At 40.7% G+C, this 23,190-nt stretch overlaps 1 protein-coding gene across 4 annotated transcripts in view; it reads left to right on the top strand.

The window, feature by feature from the left end:
• The window catches only part of LOC139760102 (uncharacterized), a 38,965-nt gene that overhangs the window by 13,403 nt on the left and 2,372 nt on the right, over positions 1 to 23,190 (top strand). For all 4 annotated transcript variants that reach the window (XM_071682940.1, XM_071682941.1, XM_071682939.1 and 1 more), the window contains 5 exons: positions 17,074 to 17,208; positions 19,484 to 19,732; positions 19,943 to 20,205; positions 20,471 to 20,698; positions 22,953 to 23,161. In XM_071682940.1, the coding sequence (XP_071539041.1) occupies positions 17,074 to 17,208; positions 19,484 to 19,732; positions 19,943 to 20,205; positions 20,471 to 20,698; positions 22,953 to 23,161 (1,084 nt within the window). The remainder of the gene's footprint in view (positions 1 to 17,073; positions 17,209 to 19,483; positions 19,733 to 19,942; positions 20,206 to 20,470; positions 20,699 to 22,952; positions 23,162 to 23,190) is intronic.

Genomic DNA, 23,190 nt, shown 5'->3' with positions numbered 1-23,190 from the left:
TTCTACGACACGCAGGGAATATGTGGGAAGTATTATTATTATTATTAATTTCATTATTATTATTATTTTTTTTTTTTTTTTTTTTTTTTTTTTTTTTGCCGCTGTCTCCTGCGTTTGCGAGGTAGCGCAAGGAAGCAGACGAAAGAAATGGCCCAACCCACCCCCATACACATGTATATACATACGTCCACACACGCAAATATACATACCTACACAGCTTTCCATGGTTTACCCCAGACGCTTCACATGCCCTGATTCAATCCATTGACAGCACGTCAACCCTGGTATACCACATCGATTCAGTTCACTCTATTCCTTGCCCTCCTTTCACCCTCCTGCATGTTCAGGCCCCGATCACACAAAATCTTTTTCACTCCATCTTTCCACCTCCAATTTGGTCTCCCTCTTCTCCTCGTTCCCTCCACCTCCGACACATGTATCCTCTTGGTCAATCTTTCCTCACTCATTCTCTCCATGTGCCCAAACCATTTCAAAACACCCTCTTCTGCTCTCTCAACCACGCTCTTTTTATTTCCACACATCTCTCTTACCCTTACGTTACTTACTCGATCAAACCACCTCACACCTCACATTGTCCTCAAACATCTCATTTCCAGCACATCCATCCTCCTGCGCACAACTCTATCCATAGCCCACACCTCGCAACCATACAACATTGTTCGAACCACTATTCCTTCAAACATACCCATTTTTGCTTTCCGAGATAATGTTCTCGACTTCCACACATTCTTCAAGGCTCCCAGAATTTTCGCCCCCTCCCCCACCCTATGATCCACTTCCGCTTCCATGGTTCCATCCGCTGCCCGATCCACTCCCAGATATCTAAAACACTTTACTTCCTCCAGTTTTTCTCCATTCAAACTTACCTCCCAATTGACTTGACCCTCAACCCTACTGTACCTGATTACCTTGCTCTTATTCACATTTACTCTTAACTTTCTTCTTTCACACACTTTACCAAACTCAGTCACCAGCTTCAGCAGTTTCTCACATGAATCAGCCACCAGCGCTGTATCATCAGCGAATAACAACTGACTCACTTCCCAAGCTCTCTCATCCCCAACAGACTTCATACTTGCCCCTCTTTCCAAAACTCTTGCATTCACCTCCCTAACAACCCCATCCATAAACAAATTAAACAACCATGGAGACATCACACACCCCTGCCGCAAACCTACATTCACTGAGAACCAATCACTTTCCTCTCTTCCTACACGTACACATGCCTTACATCCTCGATAAAAACTTTTCACTGCTTCTAACAACTTGCCTCCCACACCATATATTCTTAATACCTTCCACAGAGCATCTCTATCAACTCTATCATATGCCTTCTCCAGATCCATAAATGCTACATACAAATCCATTTGCTTTTCTAAGTATTTCTCACATACATTCTTCAAAGCAAACACCTGATCCACACATCCTCTACCACTTCTGAAACCACACTGCTCTTCCCCAATCTGATGCTCTGTACATGCCTTCACCCTCTCAATCAATTATTATTATTATTATTATTATACTTTGACGCTGTCTCCCGCATTAGCAAGATAGCGCAAGGGAACAGATGAAAGAATGGCCCAACCCACCCACATACACACGTATATACATAAACGCTCACACACACACATATACATACCTATACATTTCAACATCTTTCTTTCTTACTATTCGCCATTTCCCATGTTAGCGAGGTAGCGTTAAGAACAGAGGACTGGGCCTTTGAGGGAATATCCCCACCTGGCCACCTCTGTTCCTTTTGGAAAATTAAAAAAAACGAGAGGGGAGGATTTCCAGCCACCCGCTCCCTCCCCTTTTAGCCACCTTTTACGACAAGCAGGGAATAAGTGGGAAGTATTATTCTCCCCTATCTTCTCCAGGGATAACATTTCAACATATATTTGCATATACATACATAGACATATACATATATACACATGTACGTATTCATACATGCTGCCTTCATCCATTCCCACCGCCACCCCACCACATGAAATGACACCCCCTCCCCACACATGCTCATAAGGTAGCGCTAGGAAAAAACAACAAAGGCTACATTCGTTCACACTCAGTCTCTAGCTGTCATGTGTAATGCACCAAAACCACAGCTCCCTTACCACATCCAGGCCCCACAAAACTTTCCATGGTTTATTATTATTATTATAATTTTTCTTATTATTTTTATTATTATTATTATTATTATTTATATTTATATGTGATGTCTCCATGGTTGTTTAATTTGTTTATGGATGGGGTTGTTAGGGAGGTAAATGCAAGAGTCTTGGAAAGAGGGGCAAGTATGAAGTCTGTTGGGGATGAGAGAGCTTGGGAAGTGAGTCAGTTGTTGTTCGCTGATGATACAGCGCTGGTGGCGGATTCATGTGAGAAACTGCAGAAGCTGGTGACGGAGTTTGGTAAAGTGTGTGGAAGAAGAAAGTTAAGAGTAAATGTGAATAAGAGCAAGGTTATTAGGTACAGTAGGGTTGAGGGTCAAGTCAATTGGGAGGTGAGTTTGAATGGAGAAAAACTGGAGGAAGTGAAGTGTTTTAGATATCTGGGAGTGGATCTGTCAGCGGATGGAACCATGGAAGCGGAAGTGGATCATAGGGTGGGGGAGGGGGCGAAAATTTTGGGAGCCTTGAAAAATGTGTGGAAGTCGAGAACATTATCTCGGAAAGCAAAAATGGGTATGTTTGAAGGAATAGTGGTTCCAACAATGTTGTATGGTTGCGAGGCGTGGGCTATGGATAGAGTTGTGCGCAGGAGGATGGATGTGCTGGAAATGAGATGTTTGAGGACAATGTGTGGTGTGAGGTGGTTTGATCGAGTAAGTAACGTAAGGGTAAGAGAGATGTGTGGAAATAAAAAGAGCGTGGTTGAGAGAGCAGAAGAGGGTGTTTTGAAATGGTTTGGGCACATGGAGAGAATGAGTGAGGAAAGATTGACCAAGAGGATATATGTGTCGGAGGTGGAGGGAACGAGGAGAAGAGGGAGACCAAATTGGAGGTGGAAAGATGGAGTGAAAAGGATTTTGTGTGATCGGGGCCTGAACATGCAGGAGGGTGAAAGGAGAGCAAGGAATAGAGTGAATTGGAGCGATGTGGTATTCAGGGGTTGAAGTGCTGTCGGTGGATTGAATCAAGGCATGTGAAGCGTCCGGGGTAAACCATGGAAAGCTGTGTAGGTATGTATATTTGCGTGTGTGGACGTGTGTATGTACATGTGTATGGGGGGGGTTGGGCCATTTCTTTCATCTGTTTCCTTGCGCTACCTCGCAACCACGGGAGACAGCGACGAGGTATAAAAAAAAAAAAAAAAAAAATATATATTTATTTATTTTGCTTTGTCACTGTCTCCCGCATTTGCGAGGTAGCGCAAGGAAACAGAAGAAAGAAATGGCCCAACCCACCCCCATACACATGTATATACACACACGTCCACACACGCAAACATACGCACCCATACATCTCAATGTACACATATATATACACACACAGACACATACATATATATACCCATGCACACAATTCACACTGCCTGCCTTTATTCATTCCCATCGCCACCTCGCCACACATGGAATACCATCCCCCTCCCCCCCTCATGTGTGCGAGGTAGCGCTAGGAAAGGATAACAAAGGCCCCATTCGTTCACACTCAGTCTCCAGCTGTCATGCAATAATGTCCGAAACCACAGCTCCCTTTCCACATCCAGGCTCCACACAACTTTCCATGGTTTACCCCAGACGCTTCACGTGCCCTGATTCAATCCACTGACAGCACGTCAACCCCGGTATACCACATCGATCCAATTCACTCTATTCCTTGCCCGCCTTTCACCCTCCTGCATGTTCAGGCCCCGATCACTCAAAATCTTTTTAACTCCATCTTTCCACCTCCAATTTGGTCTCCCACTTCTCCTCGTTCCCTCCACCTCGAACACATATATCCTCTTGGTCAATCTTTCCTCACTCATTCTCTCCATGTGCCCAAACCATTTCAAAACACCCTCTTCTGCTCTCTCAACCACGCTCTTTTTATTTCCACACATCTCTCTTACCCTTACGTTACTTACTCGATCAAACCACCTCACACCACACATTGTCCTCAAACATCTCATTTCCAGCACATCCATCCTCCTGCGCACAACTCTATCCATAGCCCACGCCTCGCAACCATACAACATTGTTGGAACCACTATTCCTTCAAACATACCCATTTTTGCTTTCTGAGATAATGTTCTCGACTTCCAAACATTCTTCAATGCTCCCAGGATATATATATATATATATTTTTTTTTTTTTTTCTTTTTTTGCTTTGTCGCTGTCTACCGCCTTTGCGAGGTAGCACAAGGAAACAGACGAAAGAAATGGCCCAACCCACCCCCATACACATGTATATACATACGTCCACACACGCAAATATACATACCTACACAGCTTTCCATGGTTTACCCCAGACGCTTCACATGCCCTGATTCAATCCATTGACAGCACGTCAACCCCGGTATACCACATCGATCCAATTCACTCTATTCCTTGCCCTCCTTTCCCCTCCTGCATGTCATAGCCCCAATCACACAAAATCTTTTTCACTCCATCTTTCCACCTCCAATTTGGTCTCCCACTTCTCCTCGTTCCCTCCACCTCCGACACATATATCCTCTTGGTCAATCTTTCCTCACTCATTCTCTCCATGTGCCCAAACCATTTCAAAACACCCTCTTCTGCTCTCTCAACCACGCTCTTTTTATTTCTACACATCTCTCTTACCCTTACGTTACTTACTCGATCAAACCACCTCACACCACACATTGTCCTCAAACATCTCATTTCCAGCACATCCATCCTCCTGCGCACAACTCTATCCATAGTCCACGCCTCGCAACCATACAACATTGTTGGAACCACTATTCCTTCAAACATACCCATTTTTGCTTTCCGAGATAATGTTCTCGACTTCCACACATTCTTCAAGGCTCCCAGAATTTTCGCCCCCTCCCCCACCCTATGATCCACTTCCGCTTCCATGGTTCCATCCGCTGCCAGATCCACTCCCAGATATCTAAAACACTTTACTTCCTCCAGTTTTTCTCCATTCAAACTCACCTCCCAATTGACTTGACCCTCAACCCTACTGTACCTAATAACCTTGCTCTTATTCACATTTACTCTTAACTTTCTTCTTTCACACACTTTACCAAACTCAGTCACCAGCTTCAGCAGTTTCTCACATGAATCAGCCACCAGCGCTGTATCATCAGCGAACAACAACTGACGCACTTCCCAAGCTCTCTCATCCCCAACAGACTTCATACTTGCCCCTCTATCCAAAACTCTTATTATTATTATTATTATTATAATTATTATTATTATTATTATTATTATTATTATTATTATTATTATTATGATCACCATTATTATTGTCATTATTATTATTAGTAGTAGTAGTATTATGAATTTAAGGGATGGGCTTAATCTCCAAAGTTTGTGAAAGGCTTAGAAATTATGGAAGCTTTTAAAGATAAAAAAGATTTAACCTGCTTTGTAAAGTCAGACATACCAATGATTGTGGTAACCAAGGAAAGATTACCACTTTCAAGGGTAGTGGAACAAATCTGTGAAAGGAATATGGTGACTCAAGGAAAGGCTACCATATACAATAACATATTGTGTACATAATAACCATGGAGGAGGTTATCCTTCACCAGGACAATTTGTGAAACAGTAGAATATGTTGGTCATAAGCTTGACATTTTAATACCAGTAATCTTGTTAGCAATGAAAAATTCTACTCTCTACTGACAAGATGTAGTTACAACTGACCCCATGTTTGATAACTAGATTTTATTAAGAATCTGTAATTTTCAAATATGTCATCAGTTTGTATGAGTTTTTCATTACTGATCAGCATTAACGTATGACCTGACATGATCTTCTATTTGAGAAACTGTTGTGGTGAATGATAACTTTATCTTGAGTCACCTTATTCCTCAGTCGCATCACTCATATGTCTAATCCCTCATGTACTTGTTTACTAATTTCCTGCACATTCTTAAGATGAGAGCGGCTTGAAGTTCATTAATCTTTTATCTCATAACCATAACACATTTGTTTCCTTTTTCTTTTTTTTATTTATGAATTTTCTTTTAAGGTTGATCTATCTTTCAAATGAGTTTATGTTCCATGTTAGTATCTGCTTAGTGACGAGTCATAAAGAAAATTAGTCATGTAGGTAAATTATATGGGAGGGTATTGATTGAGAGGGTGAAGGCATGTACAGAGCATCAGATTGGGGAAGAGCAGTGTGGTTTCAGAAGTGGTAGAGGATCTGTGGATCAGGTGTTTGCTTTGAAGAATGTATGTGAGAAATACTTAGAAAAGCAAATGGATTTGTATGTAGCATTTATGGATCTGGAGAAAGCATATGATAGAGTTGATAGAGATGCTCTGTGGAAGGTATTAAGAATATATGGTGTGGGAGGCAAGTTGTTAGAAGCAGTGAAAAGTTTTTATCGAGGATGTAAGGCATGTGTACGTGTAGGAAGAGAGGAAAGTGATTGGTTCTCAGTGAATGTAGGTTTGCGGCAGGGGTGTGTGATGTCTCCATGGTTGTTTAATTTGTTTATGGATGGGGTTGTTAGGGAGGTAAATGCAAGAGTTTTGGAAAGAGGGGCAAGTATGAAGTCTGTTGGGGATGAGAGAGCTTGGGAAGTGAGTCAGTTGTTGTTCGCTGATGATACAGCGCTGGTGGCTGATTCATGTGAGAAACTGCAGAAGCTGGTGGTAAAGTGTGTGAAAGAAGAAAGTTAAGAGTAAATGTGAATAAGAGCAAGGTTATTAGGTACAGTAGGGTTGAGGGTCAAGTCAATTGGGAGGTGAGTTTGAATGGAGAAAAACTGGAGGAAGTGAAGTGTTTTAGATATCTGGGAGTGGATCTGGCAGCGGATGGAACCATGGAAGCGGAAGTGGATCATAGGGTGGGGGAGGGGGCGAAAATTCTGGGAGCCTTGAAGAATGTGTGGAAGTCGAGAACATTATCTCGGAAAGCAAAAATGGGTATGTTTGAAGGAATAGTGGTTCGAACAATGTTGTATGGTTGCGAGGTGTGGGCTATGGATAGAGTTGTGCGCAGGAGGATGGATGTGCTGGAAATGAGATGTTTGAGGACAATGTGTGGTGTGAGGTGGTTTGATCGAGTAAGTAACGTAAGGGTAAGAGAGATGTGTGGAAATAAAAAGAGCGTGGTTGAGAGAGCAGAAGAGGGTGTTTTGAAATGGTTTGGGCACATGGAGAGAATGAGTGAGGAAAGATTGACCAAGAGGATATATGTGTCGGAGGTGGAGGGAACGAGGAGAAGAGGGAGACCAAATTGGAGGTGGAAAGATGGAGTGAAAAAGATTTTGTGTGATCGGGGCCTGAACATGCAGGAGGGGGAAAGGAGGGCAAGGAATAGAGTGAATTGGAGCGATGTGATATACCGGGGTTGACGTGCTGTCAGTGGATTGAATCAGGGCATGTGAAGCGTCTGGGGTAAACCATGGAAAGCTGTGTAGGTATGTATAGTTGCGTGTGTGGATGTATGTATATACATGTGTATGGGGGTGGGTTGGGCCATTTCTTTCGTCTGTTTCCTTGCGCTACCTCGCAAACGCGGGAGACAGCGACAAAGCAAAAAAAAAAAAAAAAAAAAACCCCATTCGTTCACACTCAGTCTCCAGCTGTCATGCAATAATGTCCGAAACCACAGCTCCCTTTCCACATCCAGGCTCCACACAACTTTCCATGGTTTACCCCAGACGCTTTCACGTGCCCTGATTCAATCCACTGACAGCACGTCAACCCCGGTATACCACATCGATCCAATTCACTCTATTCCTTGCCCGCCTTTCACCCTCCTGCATGTTCAGGCCCCGATCACTCAAAATCTTTTTAACTCCATCTTTCCACCTCCAATTTGGTCTCCCACTTCTCCTCGTTCCCTCCACCTCCGACACATATATCCTCTTGGTCAATCTTTCCTCACTCATTCTCTCCATGTGCCCAAACCATTTCAAAACACCCTCTTCTGCTCTCTCAACCACGCTCTTTTTATTTCCACACATCTCTCTTACCCTTACGTTACTTACTCGATCAAACCACCTCACACCACACATTGTCCTCAAACATCTCATTTCCAGCACATCCATCCTCCTGCGCACAACTCTATCCATAGTCCACGCCTCGCAACCATACAACATTGTTGGAACCACTATTCCTTCAAACATACCCATTTTTGCTTTCCGAGATAATGTTCTCGACTTCCACACATTCTTCAAGGCTCCCAGAATTTTCGCCCCCTCCCCCACCCTATGATCCACTTCCGCTTCCATGGTTCCATCCGCTGCCAGATCCACTCCCAGATATCTAAAACACTTTACTTCCTCCAGTTTTTCTCCATTCAAACTCACCTCCCAATTGACTTGACCCTCAACCCTACTGTACCTGATTACCTTGCTCTTATTCACATTTACTCTTAACTTTCTTCTTTCACACACTTTACCAAACTCAGTCACCAGCTTCAGCAGTTTCTCACATGAATCAGCCACCAGCGCTGTATCATCAGCGAACAACAACTGACGCACTTCCCAAGCTCTCTCATCCCCAACAGACTTCATACTTGCCCCTCTATCCAAAACTCTTATTATTATTATTATTATTATAATTATTATTATTATTATTATTATTATTATTATTATTATTATTATTATTATTATTATTATGATCACCATTATTATTGTCATTATTATTATTAGTAGTAGTAGTATTATGAATTTAAGGGATGGGCTTAATCTCCAAAGTTTGTGAAAGGCTTAGAAATTATGGAAGCTTTTAAAGATAAAAAAGATTTAACCTGCTTTGTAAAGTCAGACATACCAATGATTGTGGTAACCAAGGAAAGATTACCACTTTCAAGGGTAGTGGAACAAATCTGTGAAAGGAATATGGTGACTCAAGGAAAGGCTACCATATACAATAACATATTGTGTACATAATAACCATGGAGGAGGTTATCCTTCACCAGGACAATTTGTGAAACAGTAGAATATGTTGGTCATAAGCTTGACATTTTAATACCAGTAATCTTGTTAGCAATGAAAAATTCTACTCTCTACTGACAAGATGTAGTTACAACTGACCCCATGTTTGATAACTAGATTTTATTAAGAATCTGTAATTTTCAAATATGTCATCAGTTTGTATGAGTTTTTCATTACTGATCAGCATTAACGTATGACCTGACATGATCTTCTATTTGAGAAACTGTTGTGGTGAATGATAACTTTATCTTGAGTCACCTTATTCCTCAGTCGCATCACTCATATGTCTAATCCCTCATGTACTTGTTTACTAATTTCCTGCACATTCTTAAGATGAGAGCGCTTGAAGTTCATTAATCTTTTATCTCATAACCATAACACATTTGTTTTCCTTTTCTTTTTTTTTATTATGAATTTTCTTTTAAGGTTGATCTATCTTTCAAATGAGTTTATGTTCCATGTTAGTATCTGCTTAGTGACGAGTCATAAAGAAAATTAGTCATGTAGGTAAATTATATGGGAGGGTATTGATTGAGAGGGTGAAGGCATGTACAGAGCATCAGATTGGGGAAGAGCAGTGGTTTCAGAAGTGGTAGAGGATCTGTGGATCAGGTGTTTGCTTTGAAGAATGTATGTGAGAAATACTTAGAAAAGCAAATGGATTTGTATGTAGCATTTATGGATCTGAGAAAGCATATGATAGAGTTGATAGAGATGCTCTGTGGAAGGTATTAAGAATATATGGTGTGGGAGGCAAGTTGTTAGAAGCAGTGAAAAGTTTTTATCGAGGATGTAAGGCATGTGTACGTGTAGGAAGAGAGGAAAGTGATTGGTTCTCAGTGAATGTAGGTTTGCGGCAGGGGTGTGTGATGTCTCCATGGTTGTTTAATTTGTTTATGGATGGGGTTGTTAGGGAGGTAAATGCAAGAGTCTTGGAAAGAGGGGCAAGTATGAAGTCTGTTGGGGATGAGAGAGCTTGGGAAGTGAGTCAGTTGTTGTTCGCTGATGATACAGCGCTGGTGGCGGATTCATGTGAGAAACTGCAGAAGCTGGTGACGGAGTTTGGTAAAGTGTGTGGAAGAAGAAAGTTAAGAGTAAATGTGAATAAGAGCAAGGTTATTAGGTACAGTAGGGTTGAGGGTCAAGTCAATTGGGAGGTGAGTTTGAATGGAGAAAAACTGGAGGAAGTGAAGTGTTTTAGATATCTGGGAGTGGATCTGTCAGCGGATGGAACCATGGAAGCGGAAGTGGATCATAGGGTGGGGGAGGGGGCGAAAATTTTGGGAGCCTTGAAAAATGTGTGGAAGTCGAGAACATTATCTCGGAAAGCAAAAATGGGTATGTTTGAAGGAATAGTGGTTCCAACAATGTTGTATGGTTGCGAGGCGTGGGCTATGGATAGAGTTGTGCGCAGGAGGATGGATGTGCTGGAAATGAGATGTTTGAGGACAATGTGTGGTGTGAGGTGGTTTGATCGAGTAAGTAACGTAAGGGTAAGAGAGATGTGTGGAAATAAAAAGAGCGTGGTTGAGAGAGCAGAAGAGGGTGTTTTGAAATGGTTTGGGCACATGGAGAGAATGAGTGAGGAAAGATTGACCAAGAGGATATATGTGTCGGAGGTGGAGGGAACGAGGAGAAGAGGGAGACCAAATTGGAGGTGGAAAGATGGAGTGAAAAGGATTTTGTGTGATCGGGGCCTGAACATGCAGGAGGGTGAAAGGAGAGCAAGGAATAGAGTGAATTGGAGCGATGTGGTATTCAGGGGTTGAAGTGCTGTCGGTGGATTGAATCAAGGCATGTGAAGCGTCCGGGGTAAACCATGGAAAGCTGTGTAGGTATGTATATTTGCGTGTGTGGACGTGTGTATGTACATGTGTATGGGGGGGGGTTGGGCCATTTCTTTCATCTGTTTCCTTGCGCTACCTCGCAACCGCGGGAGACAGCGACGAGGTATAAAAAAAAAAAAAAAAAAAATATATATTTATTTATTTTGCTTTGTCACTGTCTCCCGCATTTGCGAGGTAGCGCAAGGAAACAGAAGAAAGAAATGGCCCAACCCACCCCCATACACATGTATATACACACACGTCCACACACGCAAACATACGCACCCATACATCTCAATGTACACATATATATACACACACAGACACATACATATATATACCCATGCACACAATTCACACTGCCTGCCTTTATTCATTCCCATCGCCACCTCGCCACACATGGAATACCATCCCCCTCCCCCCCTCATGTGTGCGAGGTAGCGCTAGGAAAGGATAACAAAGGCCCCATTCGTTCACACTCAGTCTCCAGCTGTCATGCAATAATGTCCGAAACCACAGCTCCCTTTCCACATCCAGGCTCCACACAACTTTCCATGGTTTACCCCAGACGCTTCACGTGCCCTGATTCAATCCACTGACAGCACGTCAACCCCGGTATACCACATCGATCCAATTCACTCTATTCCTTGCCCGCCTTTCACCCTCCTGCATGTTCAGGCCCCGATCACTCAAAATCTTTTTAACTCCATCTTTCCACCTCCAATTTGGTCTCCCACTTCTCCTCGTTCCCTCCACCTCGAACACATATATCCTCTTGGTCAATCTTTCCTCACTCATTCTCTCCATGTGCCCAAACCATTTCAAAACACCCTCTTCTGCTCTCTCAACCACGCTCTTTTTATTTCCACACATCTCTCTTACCCTTACGTTACTTACTCGATCAAACCACCTCACACCACACATTGTCCTCAAACATCTCATTTCCAGCACATCCATCCTCCTGCGCACAACTCTATCCATAGCCCACGCCTCGCAACCATACAACATTGTTGGAACCACTATTCCTTCAAACATACCCATTTTTGCTTTCTGAGATAATGTTCTCGACTTCCAAACATTCTTCAATGCTCCCAGGATATATATATATATATATTTTTTTTTTTTTTTCTTTTTTTGCTTTGTCGCTGTCTACCGCCTTTGCGAGGTAGCACAAGGAAACAGACGAAAGAAATGGCCCAACCCACCCCCATACACATGTATATACATACGTCCACACACGCAAATATACATACCTACACAGCTTTCCATGGTTTACCCCAGACGCTTCACATGCCCTGATTCAATCCATTGACAGCACGTCAACCCCGGTATACCACATCGATCCAATTCACTCTATTCCTTGCCCTCCTTTCCCCTCCTGCATGTCATAGCCCCAATCACACAAAATCTTTTTCACTCCATCTTTCCACCTCCAATTTGGTCTCCCACTTCTCCTCGTTCCCTCCACCTCCGACACATATATCCTCTTGGTCAATCTTTCCTCACTCATTCTCTCCATGTGCCCAAACCATTTCAAAACACCCTCTTCTGCTCTCTCAACCACGCTCTTTTTATTTCTACACATCTCTCTTACCCTTACGTTACTTACTCGATCAAACCACCTCACACCACACATTGTCCTCAAACATCTCATTTCCAGCACATCCATCCTCCTGCGCACAACTCTATCCATAGTCCACGCCTCGCAACCATACAACATTGTTGGAACCACTATTCCTTCAAACATACCCATTTTTGCTTTCCGAGATAATGTTCTCGACTTCCACACATTCTTCAAGGCTCCCAGAATTTTCGCCCCCTCCCCCACCCTATGATCCACTTCCGCTTCCATGGTTCCATCCGCTGCCAGATCCACTCCCAGATATCTAAAACACTTTACTTCCTCCAGTTTTTCTCCATTCAAACTCACCTCCCAATTGACTTGACCCTCAACCCTACTGTACCTAATAACCTTGCTCTTATTCACATTTACTCTTAACTTTCTTCTTTCACACACTTTACCAAACTCAGTCACCAGCTTCAGCAGTTTCTCACATGAATCAGCCACCAGCGCTGTATCATCAGCGAACAACAACTGACGCACTTCCCAAGCTCTCTCATCCCCAACAGACTTCATACTTGCCCCTCTATCCAAAACTCTTATTATTATTATTATTATTATAATTATTATTATTATTATTATTATTATTATTATTATTATTATGATCACCATTATTATTGTCATTATTATTATTAGTAGTAGTAGTATTATGAATTTAAGGGATGGGCTTAATCTCCAAAGTTTGTGAAAGGCTTAGAAATTATGGAAGCTTTTAAAGATAAAAAAGATTTAACCTGCTTTGTAAAGTCAGACATACCAATGATTGTGGTAACCAAGGAAAGATTACCACTTTCAAGGGTAGTGGAACAAATCTGTGAAAGGAATATGGTGACTCAAGGAAAGGCTACCATATACAATAACATATTGTGTACATAATAACCATGGAGGAGGTTATCCTTCACCAGGACAATTTGTGAAACAGTAGAATATGTTGGTCATAAGCTTGACATTTTAATACCAGTAATCTTGTTAGCAATGAAAAATTCTACTCTCTACTGACAAGATGTAGTTTGAAGGTTACAACTGACCCCATGTTTGATAACTAGATTTTATTAAGAATCTGTAATTTTCAAATATGTCATCAGTTTGTATGAGTTTTTCATTACTGATCAGCATTAACGTATGACCTGACATGATCTTCTATTTGAGAAACTGTTGTGGTGAATGATAACTTTATCTTGAGTCACCTTATTCCTCAGTCGCATCACTCATATGTCTAATCCCTCATGTACTTGTTTACTAATTTCCTGCACATTCTTAAGATGAGAGCGGCTTGAAGTTCATTAATCTTTTATCTCATAACCATAACACATTTGTTTCCTTTTTCTTTTTTTTATTTATGAATTTTCTTTTAAGGTTGATCTATCTTTCAAATGAGTTTATGTTCCATGTTAGTATCTGCTTAGTGACGAGTCATAAAGAAAATTAGTCATGTAGGTAAATTATATGGGAGGGTATTGATTGAGAGGGTGAAGGCATGTACAGAGCATCAGATTGGGGAAGAGCAGTGTGGTTTCAGAAGTGGTAGAGGATCTGTGGATCAGGTGTTTGCTTTGAAGAATGTATGTGAGAAATACTTAGAAAAGCAAATGGATTTGTATGTAGCATTTATGGATCTGGAGAAAGCATATGATAGAGTTGATAGAGATGCTCTGTGGAAGGTATTAAGAATATATGGTGTGGGAGGCAAGTTGTTAGAAGCAGTGAAAAGTTTTTATCGAGGATGTAAGGCATGTGTACGTGTAGGAAGAGAGGAAAGTGATTGGTTCTCAGTGAATGTAGGTTTGCGGCAGGGGTGTGTGATGTCTCCATGGTTGTTTAATTTGTTTATGGATGGGGTTGTTAGGGAGGTAAATGCAAGAGTTTTGGAAAGAGGGGCAAGTATGAAGTCTGTTGGGGATGAGAGAGCTTGGGAAGTGAGTCAGTTGTTGTTCGCTGATGATACAGCGCTGGTGGCTGATTCATGTGAGAAACTGCAGAAGCTGGTGGTAAAGTGTGTGAAAGAAGAAAGTTAAGAGTAAATGTGAATAAGAGCAAGGTTATTAGGTACAGTAGGGTTGAGGGTCAAGTCAATTGGGAGGTGAGTTTGAATGGAGAAAAACTGGAGGAAGTGAAGTGTTTTAGATATCTGGGAGTGGATCTGGCAGCGGATGGAACCATGGAAGCGGAAGTGGATCATAGGGTGGGGGAGGGGGCGAAAATTCTGGGAGCCTTGAAGAATGTGTGGAAGTCGAGAACATTATCTCGGAAAGCAAAAATGGGTATGTTTGAAGGAATAGTGGTTCGAACAATGTTGTATGGTTGCGAGGTGTGGGCTATGGATAGAGTTGTGCGCAGGAGGATGGATGTGCTGGAAATGAGATGTTTGAGGACAATGTGTGGTGTGAGGTGGTTTGATCGAGTAAGTAACGTAAGGGTAAGAGAGATGTGTGGAAATAAAAAGAGCGTGGTTGAGAGAGCAGAAGAGGGTGTTTTGAAATGGTTTGGGCACATGGAGAGAATGAGTGAGGAAAGATTGACCAAGAGGATATATGTGTCGGAGGTGGAGGGAACGAGGAGAAGAGGGAGACCAAATTGGAGGTGGAAAGATGGAGTGAAAAAGATTTTGTGTGATCGGGGCCTGAACATGCAGGAGGGGGAAAGGAGGGCAAGGAATAGAGTGAATTGGAGCGATGTGATATACCGGGGTTGACGTGCTGTCAGTGGATTGAATCAGGGCATGTGAAGCGTCTGGGGTAAACCATGGAAAGCTGTGTAGGTATGTATAGTTGCGTGTGTGGATGTATGTATATACATGTGTATGGGGGTGGGTTGGGCCATTTCTTTCGTCTGTTTCCTTGCGCTACCTCGCAAACGCGGGAGACAGCGACAAAGCAAAAAAAAAAAAAAAAAAAAAGGTTTGGAGATAGCTGGGTTTTGTTATAGATATGGCTAACAGTACAAATGGAAGATTTATATAAAAAAAACTCAGAGAAAAGGGGTCTGAGCATACTGGAGGATGATAGGTGTGTAAGGAATAGAGTGAATTGGAATGATATGGTATACTGGGATTGACTTGCTGTCAGTGGACTGAACCAGGGCATGTGAAACTTCTGGGGTAAACCACAGAAAGGTCTGATGGGTCTGGAGCTGTGGTTTTGGTGTATTACACATGACAGCTAGAGACTGAGTGTGGATGAATATGGCCTTTTTTGTCGGTTTTCCTGGCCAAGTCCACCCTTGCTGAAGCAGGGAGTAGCGGTGCTGTTTCCTGTGGGGTGGGGTAGTGCCAGGAATGGATAAAGGCAAGCAAGTATGAATATGTGTATATATGCATATATATGTGTATGTATATGTATATACATTGATATGTATTTGTGCACGTATGGGCATTTATCCCTGGGGATAGGGGAGAAAGAATACTTCCCACATATTCCCTGCGTGTTGTTGAAGGCAACTAAAAGGGAAGGGAGTGGGGGGCTGGAAATCTTCCCCTCTCTCTCTTTTTTTTTTTTTTTTTTTTTTTTTTTTTTTTTTCTCCAAAGGAAGGAACAGAGAAGGGGGCCGGGTGAGGATATTCCCTCAGAGGCCCAGTCCCCTGTTCTTAACGCTACCTCGCTGAGGCGGGAAATGGCGAATAGTATGAAAGAAGGATGAAAATGGGCATTTATGTATATTTATGTGTATATGAGTGGATGGGCCTTTCTGCGTCTGTTCCTGGCACTACTTTGCTAACACAGGAAATGGAGATTACACATGGTAAAAATATTACTAAGTGGCACTCAGTAAAAAGGCACATCTCAATAAAAAAGGCACATCTGAGTAGTGTAATGCATGGAAACCACAGCTCATGGTTTACCCCAGACATTTCACGTGCCCTGGTTCAGTTCATTGACAGCATATCAACCCTGGAATACCACATCATTCAAGTATGTTTTATTAACTATGCTTAATTCAAAATACAGTACTTGTTAGATTTTACAGGTATTTATAGGTATTTAATCAAAATCTATATGAATCATCATTTTACATTTTCCATCATATGAAGCTTGGCTTGCAAGTATGGTCTAGGAATGTGTCCTGTTCAGAAGCTGGGGATTCAAGATATTTTGGTTTTATGGATTAATTTCAAAAGAAGTGAGGCAGAAATAGCACCAAATCACAACAAAGGGCAGGCAGTATATGGTTGTGATTGAGTGTAGATGGAAATAACCCCATTGTAATTTGATAATGCATATCACCTTCTCTTGCAACCTTCAAGTTTTCAATGGTCATTTAGGGGATGATCATGATTAGGCTGCTCACCATCCTGTTTGAAGGTTATTTTGATTCTTTTTACTATCTGTCAAGTTTAAGGTATATGTCTTTAGATTTCATTCATTTGAATGCAGAAAGAAGTCTCTTTTTTTACAAGATCGATATTATTTTGGTAATTTCATGGATCATTTGATGACTAATTACTCCACATTTTGTTAGTTTTTATTATTATTTTCATCATTCTTCCAAATTACCAAATATTTCTATTTTGTATATTTTCTTCCCCCATTTAAGATGATACAGGTAGCAATCTAGGTGGTGGAAGTCGTAGTGGACGAAACAAGGTAACTTCTAATGGAAGAGGCAGAGAAAGCTTGCCCAAAAGATTGACACCCAGGAGGCGAAAGGAGACATCATTTACCCATTCAGGTGTGAATAGCTTTATGTTAGAATATCCTTCCATTTATACAAAGAAATGAGAGATGCTCATGCTGTATTTTATCAATATGGAAAGTTTCTTGTTCCCATTATTGTCCAGGGATGCCGGGGTGATTATCACGAGATAATGTAAGAATATAATAGTGTATAGAATTCAAACAAATCTATTTTCAACATGTGCAAGCACCTGAGGTCTTCCTCTTGTAAAACTGCATTATTATTTATTACTTCTAGAACATGGAAAGACATTCATTCCCATCTTTATATAGTTGATGTTTTCTTAGAAATTGCTGTTAAGCTAAATTAATTCACATCCATTATCTAGCTGTCATGTTGTGTACTTTGCACTAAAATCACAGCTCCCTATCCACATCCAGTCCCCACAGACTTTCCATGTTTTACTTTGGATGCTTCACATGCCCTGGTTCAGTTCATTGACAGCATGCCCACCCCAGTGTACCACATTTTTCCAATTCACTCTTTCCTGTTCATGTCGTTTCAGCCTCCTGCATGTTTAGGCCCCAGTCACTCAAAATCTTTTTTACTCTATCTTTTCATCTCCAGTTTGGTCATCTAGTCTCCTTGTTTCCTCCTCCACTCCAGACACATATATTGTATTGTCAACCTTTCATCACTCATTCTCTCCATATATCCAAACCATTTCAGCACACCCTCTTCAGCCCTCGCAGTCACACACTTTTTTTTTTTACCACCTCTCTCATCCTTTCATCACTTGAACCCCCTCACACCACATATTTTCCTCAAACATTTCATTTCCAACACACCCCACCCTCCTCTTTCTTCTCTCAACTATATAGGGCATTGCAAAATTTATATTTTATCTTTGTTTCCATTCAAACACCATTACTTTACTTTTACTTGCATTTACCTTCATTTGCTTATGCTTACATTTATCATAAAACACACTTAAAACTTTCTGCAACTCCTCTTCACTCTCAACAAACAACACAGTATCATTCACAAACAGGCTTGCCAGTCTTATCTGTAGCTCTTGCCTTGCTGTTAAATTTATCAAGAAAGGGGGTGACAGTGTTGTTGATTGGCTCAAGGTGAGGCACCTGAGGACTGTTTAAGTGCCTGTGTGCTACCATTATAAAAAACAGTGGGGACAAAAGTGAATGTTCAAATTACAGAGGTTTGAGTCTGTCGTGTGTTACTTGGTGAGTGTTATAGGAGACTGGTTATTTAGATGGTGGTGTCATGCACATTCCATGATATTGGCAGTGATCATTGTGGTTGTAGCATCGGTATTGGATTTATAGAGAAAGAAGGAGTTACAAGGTATGGGTATCAGTGTATGTCAAGTAAGCATTTGGTTTTGTTGATGTAGGTGCCTGTAGTTATGAATATGAACATTGTCGTTTTAGTTTTGGTAGTAGATTTATTAGTTGTTAAAGACTTTCTAGGTAATAGAGGAAGAGGAGTTGTATGTATCTTCTATGGATGTTTAGAAAACATTTGATTTTGTTGATGTAGGTGCCTTGTAGAAGGTGCTATGAGGAATTATAATTGAGAGATGAAGGCATGTGTATGGGTAGAAAGGAAGGATGAGTGGCTTTAGTGAGGGCAAGTCTGTGGTAAGGGTGTGATGTCACCATGGTTGTTAATTTGTGTATCAAAGGAGTGATGAGGGAGGAAAATACAAGGGTTTTTGAGAGTGGGGTGGGTCTATATATATGCTGGGGTTGGGGAATTGGTCACTGTTGGTTGTTTATTTCATAGTGTAAAGGAAGATGTATGAAGGGCTTAGATGTAGATTGTAATCTGTGGTTTCACCTCATCATACATGATAGCTGTAGATTTGTTGTATGCAAAGGAAACCATTGTTCATTCATTTGTCCCTGATATTACCATTCTTAAGTGGGAAAGGCAGTTAGTTATATGAAAAAAATTAAGGGCTGCTGAGTGCAGAAATTTTTTGTTGAATTATTCTAAGACACTGTTTTGTATTAAGAGACTGGTGAAAGGTATCCACTCGCCTTAATGTGCTGTGATGTTATATCTGACCGTTCTGTCGCCAATTCTTTCATTGGCATGATGTGTGTATGTTCTAGACTTTTCAGGGTATGGAGGATAATTTGTGTAATCTGGGTATGCTTTAGGGTTTTGTTAACTGGGTAGGACTACCAAGCATGTGCTATGTTAACTTTCTTGCTAATGTTTTTTGGTAACCAGAGCCCTCTTCTGATTTATGTATATAAGTGTTAGGGATACATTTAGGTAATTTGGTATAATTCTTCGGCAGAACTTGTAGTACAGGGTTGGGCGGTTGCAGTACAGTGGGTTGGCCTAGTAGTGCAGGCAGTTGTGTGGCTGGGGACATTAGCTGCAGATGTCGTGGTCATGAGTTCGCGTCTTTTTCTTCACCTTATGACTCTGATGTGGGCCAAAATTTTGGAGTACTGGGTTAATTTGAAGATCACTGTATGCCAGTACTGGACCAGACTTACCACAGCCTTTTTGAAGAATGACAAAGAAGAGAAAAAGCTACCAGGTAAGGTGTTTGTTATTCCTCTTAGCTTGCTCAGTGTAAAGTATATTATCAAGCTGTACAACATTTGAACTATTAGTTATTTTTTCTTTTAAGAAACTTACAGTCGTATCAATTTGATTACTTTGTTTCCATAGTTCTTTCATAGAAAAACAATATCTTTAAGTCTCGAGTTGCAGTTGTAAAATTGGTGATTTAATTATCATTACTCAGGTCGAGAAAAGAAGGTTCCAAGAGGACTAGAGTGCAACATATCATTGCCAACAACAGGTGATGAAGCTATGAAGCGTCTCTTGGCATGTAAAGGAAAAGATCCATACAGCATTCTCGGTGTCACACAAGAGTGTACGGATGAGGACATCAAAAAGTATTATAAACGACAAGCTTTTCTCGTACATCCAGATAAAAATAAACAACCTGGTGCTGAGGAGGCCTTTAAGATCTTAGCACATGCATTTGAAATAATAGGAGAACCAGTAAGTGTTCCATTGCTTGTGAGATATATGAAATTACTAAAAGTTTCATATGCTTACTTTGTTTTTCATTGGTTTTCTGTTATACTTTTGCTTTTATTTCTTTTTTGTTATATGCCATTGTCTTATAATGTTGGGGTTTGGTGAGTCATTAGTTGAAATAATCCATTGTTTTTGTGTGGATTCTTACCATAAGTTTTTGTAAATCTTTAGGATGATATGCAGATTCATCATTTACCATAATAGCCATCATGATGTCTTGATTCAGGAGCGGCGACGTGAATATGATGCTCGTCAAGCAGAAGAGGTGCAGTTAGAAGGGGCATGGGGGGAACTGGCATCTCTTTTGACCCGATTACAAGAGAAGCTGGATGAAGCAGCTAACACCATACGCTGTACAAATTGTAACAAAAGGCATCGTCGCATTAAACTTCCTAGGCCTATGTATGCTGCTAGACATTGTGCTGAGTGCCAGATACACCATGCAGCTAGAGAGGTAAGACCATTGGGTTGCAGTGTTTCTTAAGATTAAATAGAGTTGTAGTAGAGGCTTCATATATTGAATTTCCTGGCCTTCCAAGGCTCTTTTAAGGCTTCATATATTGAATTTCCTGGCCTTCTAAGGCTTCATATATTGAATTTCCTGGCCTTCTAAGGCTTCATATCCATTAACATCAACAAATTTCTGTTAAAGGTAAAGGGTGTATTCAACTAATATTATACAACTTAGTCATGTTTATTTTTCTGTGATATCAATATTTTTGTAAATTGCATTATCATGGGGAAAGGTTTCTACATATGTAAGCCTTTCTTTCCCCACCTTGTACAAAACACAAATTTTTAAAAGTTACATACCACTCACCAGCTTGATGATCACAGTAAAGTTGTTTTTGGTAAAAGCACCTTAGCCACTGTATCTGCCAGTGCCCATTGGAAAGCATGTTGTCATGTGTACCTGTCTTAGACTTTTTTGTGTACAGTATAGTAACTTGCAAGCTGTTGGTTACTTGTGGCAGAAATTTTCTTTTGGCCTGTCAAGTTTTACAAACCTTCATCTTGGGAATTAGAGTTGGGTTATTTCTTTTTCTGAAGTTAATTTCATGACAGATTTATTTTAGTTTTGCTCCTTTGTTTCTCTGACAGTTGCATTGTTCTTCATGGTTAACATTTTATTAGAGAGGTGATTATGTATTATACCCCTCAAGATGTTGGAGAGAGGGGAGAACAGTTTAACAATTTTGCAGTGCCACAGAGGAAAATCCAAATGATTATGTGGATTCATTGGATAGCCAGTATGATTATTCATACTAAATAGCTATCCATATAAACTGATATATGATAAAACACATTTAAGTAATTACCTATTTGTACTGCGTGGGCCCCATGAATTTTACACCCATGGGGGGGTTATATTTCCAGAACATTCTCCACTATGATACAGCCTCTTAAATATATGTATACTGTCTACATTAACCATGCCCTTAGTCAGCTTGTCCCATGCATCCACCACTTGTACTAAAAAGTATTCTTAAATATATGTATACTGTCTGTATTAACCATGTCCTGTCAGTTTATCTGATGCATCCACCACTCATTCTAAAAAAGTATTTCTTTACACCTTCATTAATGTTTCATATGTCATCTGGTTGCTGTATCCCTATATCTCTTGAATATCGGTCCACTGTCAGCATTGCCACTCTTCAAAACTTTAAGGTTGTGTGTAGATTACCCCTCACTGTTCTCCCTTCATAGATGTGTAAATTTAAAGCCTCCAACCATTCCCTATAACTTATTCTGGTACCATCTTGTTGCCCTTCTCTGTGAGCTCTTTGTGCTTCTTTAGGTGCAGTGACCAGATTTGAGAAGTATTTGGATAAGGGAAATTCTTGGTTAACAATTCACGACATACATTTGGCCAAACTTCTGGAGTTTAGTCACCACACCTAAATAATTTTAGTTAGAAGATTTAATAGAGATAGCCCAGAGTAAGACACCTGAGCTGCAAAAGAAGGCCGAAGGCTACATATTTCCCCACCTCGGGACAGAGGAGATTAGGGTAAATTGATTATACCTTTTAAGATTTTAAATTGGGAGCACAAATGTTGGAAAAACTACTTGTTGGTGTAAAAAGTTTTGAGATAGGGCCTCACAAGTGAAGAACTCTTCACCTACATGAATTTGTACCCACAGATAGGTAACTACGCATCTTATTGTTGTAACAGAAGCAAGAAAAATATAATATACTCATATGTTTGGCAGTGCCGAGTGGTGTATGTCATCTAATGATGTACACCCCTTGATACCCCAAAATGAGTTTCATATATTTGTAATTGGTGATGAGTCAAAATATGAGAAATGTATATTTTTTATTTACTAAAGCATACTCCGCAGATGGGTGTTGGATCATGGTCCCGCTGCAGGAAAATTTAATAATACTAAAGTTCTCATTCAGTTTCACTTCATGTCTCTTATATATCATCATGGTCTTTGTTTCCTTAGCTTATAATTTTTGTAAATAGTTTAACTTGTATCCTTACTTCAGGATTGTAGATACATCAGAAACCAGTCCAGTGTTTTTTCCCAAACAATTCATGATCATATCAACTTCAGGCTCCTTTAGCATTAAATTCTAAGAGGTGTATATTGGACATTACAATTTGAAGAGGAATGACTTATACAGACTTTCCTGTTGTAGCAATTATATCATGAAGTTTTGTGAGCAAAAGTGATATCTTTCACTTTGGTTCCAGGGTGACATATGGGCAGAAAGTACTCTTCTTGGGCTTAGATGGAGGTACTATGCCTGTATGGAAGGTGCTGTGTATGATATAAGTGACTGGGCGGCTTGCCAGAGTGAGAACCTGAAACACCTTCAAGCCAACACTCACAGTGTTCAGTATCGAATAGTATCTGGCAAAAAGAATCCACCATCTAAAAACAACACTCCTGAATTTCCTAGGTATGTGTTTTTTCTTTCTCGTTTATATC

The sequence above is a fragment of the Panulirus ornatus genome, chromosome 35 (assembly GCF_036320965.1).
Source record: "Panulirus ornatus isolate Po-2019 chromosome 35, ASM3632096v1, whole genome shotgun sequence".
NCBI classification, from domain to species: domain Eukaryota; kingdom Metazoa; phylum Arthropoda; class Malacostraca; order Decapoda; family Palinuridae; genus Panulirus; species Panulirus ornatus.
Note: the sequence above shows the minus strand (reverse complement) of the source record. Positions and strands in the feature narration are given on the sequence as shown.